Source organism: Pararge aegeria, chromosome 13 (genome assembly GCF_905163445.1).
Source record: "Pararge aegeria chromosome 13, ilParAegt1.1, whole genome shotgun sequence".
Lineage (NCBI taxonomy): Eukaryota > Metazoa > Arthropoda > Insecta > Lepidoptera > Nymphalidae > Pararge > Pararge aegeria.
This window is the reverse complement of record NC_053192.1, coordinates 4,898,681-4,902,509: the sequence shown is the minus strand read 5'-3', so window position 1 is coordinate 4,902,509 and position 3,829 is coordinate 4,898,681. Positions and strand designations below refer to the sequence as shown.

Here is a 3,829-nt window from a genome sequence, read left to right as displayed (position 1 = left end):
TTTTTATAAAAAGTATTATCCATATCAAAACTTAAATCGTATAAGTAAGATGACCAAATTAAGACTGAAAATTCAAAGGAAAATATAGAAATTAAAAGTTTTAAATAAATCTGATCTCATATTTTATGATTTGGTGATTTTGATCGTGATGTCATTAGAGAGTTCAGTTGTGATTTTTTTTTTAATTTTAAGTTATGGATAAGAAAGAAAGAATTAAGTTCTTTTTATCCTTATTCTTTTCTCTTGCTCCACACTGTACCAAGTGGGTAGAGCTATACTGTATTACTTAACAAAATAAATCGTAACGAAATGATTTTTTTTTTACTTCTGCTGGATCAGTGTTTTATAACACCATAATCGGTTACGTATCTACACAATGGAAAACAATAAGCCACTAGTTGCCAGAACAATCACGTTCACACCTGTGTTTGTGTGAATGTGGCACAGTAAAGTGGACGTAAATTAATTTCCATTAAAGTTTACGAAAACTTCTTATGAACAAGATGACATATAGATTGGTAAGATATCACATGTGCAGGAGGATCTGTTTTTCAATATATTAATAACAGTGGTATTCAAACTTAATCAAAATCTTCAGTCTAGTTTTAAATTAGTTTTTATTCTTACTTTGCATTTTCGATAGTTATGGCTTTACTAAGTTTATTATTTGATCAAGACTTGACATCGAATTTATTATTTACTTCGAGCGTTATTACCTTGCTTACTTTACGTTGCGTGATTCTGCCGAGTACAAAAGTAAGCTTAGGGATATAACAAATTATCAAATATGTATACCCCCGGCACCAACAAAGGTTTTATTTTTTGTGTACTATAAAGAATCAACATTTGTTATGCTTTATTAATTAATAATAATAATAATAATAATTTATTCACAAGAATGTAGGGACATACAGTTTTTAAAATGTAAAGTAGTTATTATAATATTTATACAAACAAATGCGTGCCTCACAAATTATATTGGTGTATGTAATAAATATATGTAATGGTGCCATTTAAAATCTACTGTCCCTGATTTAGGTAAAAACCTGTATTACAGGCGACAGTGCTCTCCTTAAATTGTTGTTTCGATGATTGAGTGTATGCGTGTGTGAGTTTGCGTCGCGTAGGTAATTGTGCTCGCGTATATGTTTGCTTATACAAGATAATTATTATATTAAGTTATATATACATATATAAATTTGTTTTGCAGGTGTATGTGTGTGTTTGTATATATGTATGTATGTATATTTGTGTGTGTTTGTATGTGCGTGTGTGTATGTGTGTGTGTGTGTATATGTGAGTTAGAGTTTTACATATTAATTCGATCCTAAGACTTCCAGAAGAATTTCAGTTTCAGCATATGATTTTGTCAGTAGCCACTCTTTTACACATTTTCTACAGTTAATTATAGTTATCTAGCCTATTTTGACGGCCGATTGGTTCAGTGGGCAACCCTGCTTTGAGTCCAAGAGTCATGGGTCCAATTCCCAAAGCTGGATAATGTTTGTGTGATGAACATGAATGTTTTGCAGTGACTTGGTGTTTATCTAAATGTTATAAGTATTTACGGAGGTATATTATTCATAAAATTATTCATGAGTTATCTTAGTACCCATAACACAAGCTACTCTTACTTTGGGACTGGATGGCTATGTGTGTATCGTCGTAGAACCAATCAGGAATTTAATATGAACTTGAGCTTATGTTTTTATTTTAGAAGACCTTAAGTATAATATACAGTTTATTTTATTCATGTGATCCATATACAAACTGTAGATGAAAACCGAAATAATACTTCAAAGACTTTAGGGTACATTATGTACTATCTCTGAGACTTATCTATGAAACCGAAAACCTAATAGTGTTTGAGTAAACCACTTCCATAGTTTTTACTGAAGAATTCAGATACAGCCCAAACATCACATGCAAAATTAAATACATTTGACTCCTGTCACTTTTTACGCGTCGCGTTAAGTAGGTTCTATGCGCGTGTCAATCTTTTATCTTCAATAGGGTTGTCACAAGTAAACACGTAGAATGTTTTTAATTCGTTTGTATGAAAAAATAAATATGCTTTACCGATTTGATTTAATATTTTTACAGAGTGATTCCTTTTGAAACATAATTTTGCTTCCTAAAATATCATTTCGTAATTCTGTTACATGCTGAATATACTGAAGATAGAGAAGATATAGAAATAAAACACCCCCCTTTTTTCTTGCAGATTTCGAATATCCTCATTTACTTCCTTATTTTGCAATATACGAAGCCCCAATACAATCCTCCACTCTATGATGGACAAGCATACCAATATAACTATCTGAATATAGCTTATCCACAATACTCTAATCAAAGAATGTACAAAAACTATAACAAATGGATTCAAGAAAATTCCGAAGAATATGATGAATATGGGGAAGAAAATCATTGCGCCTGTCATAAATGTCATGAAACCATAAAAAAACCTTCTTGCAGAGATGTTTGCCCTAACTGTTTCACTACACCGCCGCCTGTGATAGCTCCAAGCTACGTATTTCTACCATACCCATATCCTTACCCATTGACTCCTAACACAACCTTAGTTCCAACAACACAGACCATAGAAACCACTGCAGCTTCAACTGCTATGAATTCAGTAACCACATCATCAGAAGCCAGTATTACACAATTAGAGACCAAATCAACGAGAGCAGAAACTATTAAAGCATTTAAATCAGAAGCTGTTACACTTTCAAATGCTTTACCGGAAGATAACAATGATTTATCGAAAGAAAAAACTTTCAACATAAAAGATAAAGGTCAATTTACGCTCACAGCATTAAGGCGTACAAAGCCTAACTGGTTACCGAAGTATGGAATAGTACCCATTTCCGATAAATTTGCTGAAAAACTAATGCTACAACTTAGAAGTATGAGGGTACTGCATCCACATAAGGATAATACAAGGATCAATGGTTCTTAAACGTCCGTTCCGTTATTTTTTTAATTAAAATAGTTTTTTTTACTTTTCATAATCACGGTATTAAAATTATAGATCAGATCAAAAGGACTCAATAAAAACTTACTTGGCTTCTAATAAACCACAAGTACCAAAACAGAAATAAACGAAAATGTTACTATAAATTATAAATGAAATATTTTATGATTTACATAAAGGTATTGGGAAATTTATTTTATGACGCACGTTGCACATAAACCATATCAGATACCTACGTGAAAGTTTTTGCTACTGTATACAACCATGTAGATTCATTGATATTTTAAAATTATTCATAGACAGACAATACGAAAATAGCTAAATGACTAAAATATGAACGTGGTATGTATGATGCAATAATTATAAATACCCAAGGAATAAGTAATTCTTCAGGAATGAAATATGATTAATAGTAAAAAGATAATATATTTCCGATTCCAGATCATTAAATTTGAAATATTTATATTATTTCAAAAATCTGTTTCTCAATATGCACCAAACTATTATCAACGACAATTCACCCAAGCAGCTTATTACCTCCCATTTCAAAACGAAGAATACAGTTGGGCAAAAAAAGAACACACCAAAACCCGAAAATTACATAGAAGAAGAAAGAAATACAAAGATTACTTTATCAGCGCTGAAATGGATTATGAACCTAAACGATTACAATGCAAATGCATTTGTACAAAATATAAATCTAAGCCTATTCGTGAATATGAACAAAATGACCCATGTTGTCAGTGTGACAATAATCGCGGTAATCGTGATTATTCTAATGCAGTATACACGCCATCTCAACATATAGATATAATTAATAATGAAATATATACACCAGCTCCATACCCTACA

General features: G+C 31.3%; 1 protein-coding gene across 1 annotated transcript; it reads left to right on the top strand.

Moving 5' to 3' along the window:
• Positions 1-441: 441 nt before the first annotated feature.
• On the top strand, positions 442-3,005 carry LOC120628969. Its single transcript, XM_039897674.1, has 2 exons — positions 442-518; positions 2,225-3,005. Exons 1-2 carry the CDS (start codon positions 495-497, stop codon positions 2,960-2,962), a joined length of 762 nt encoding a protein of 253 aa, XP_039753608.1. The 5' UTR covers positions 442-494; the 3' UTR covers positions 2,963-3,005.
• The last annotated feature ends 824 nt before the right edge of the window (positions 3,006-3,829 follow it).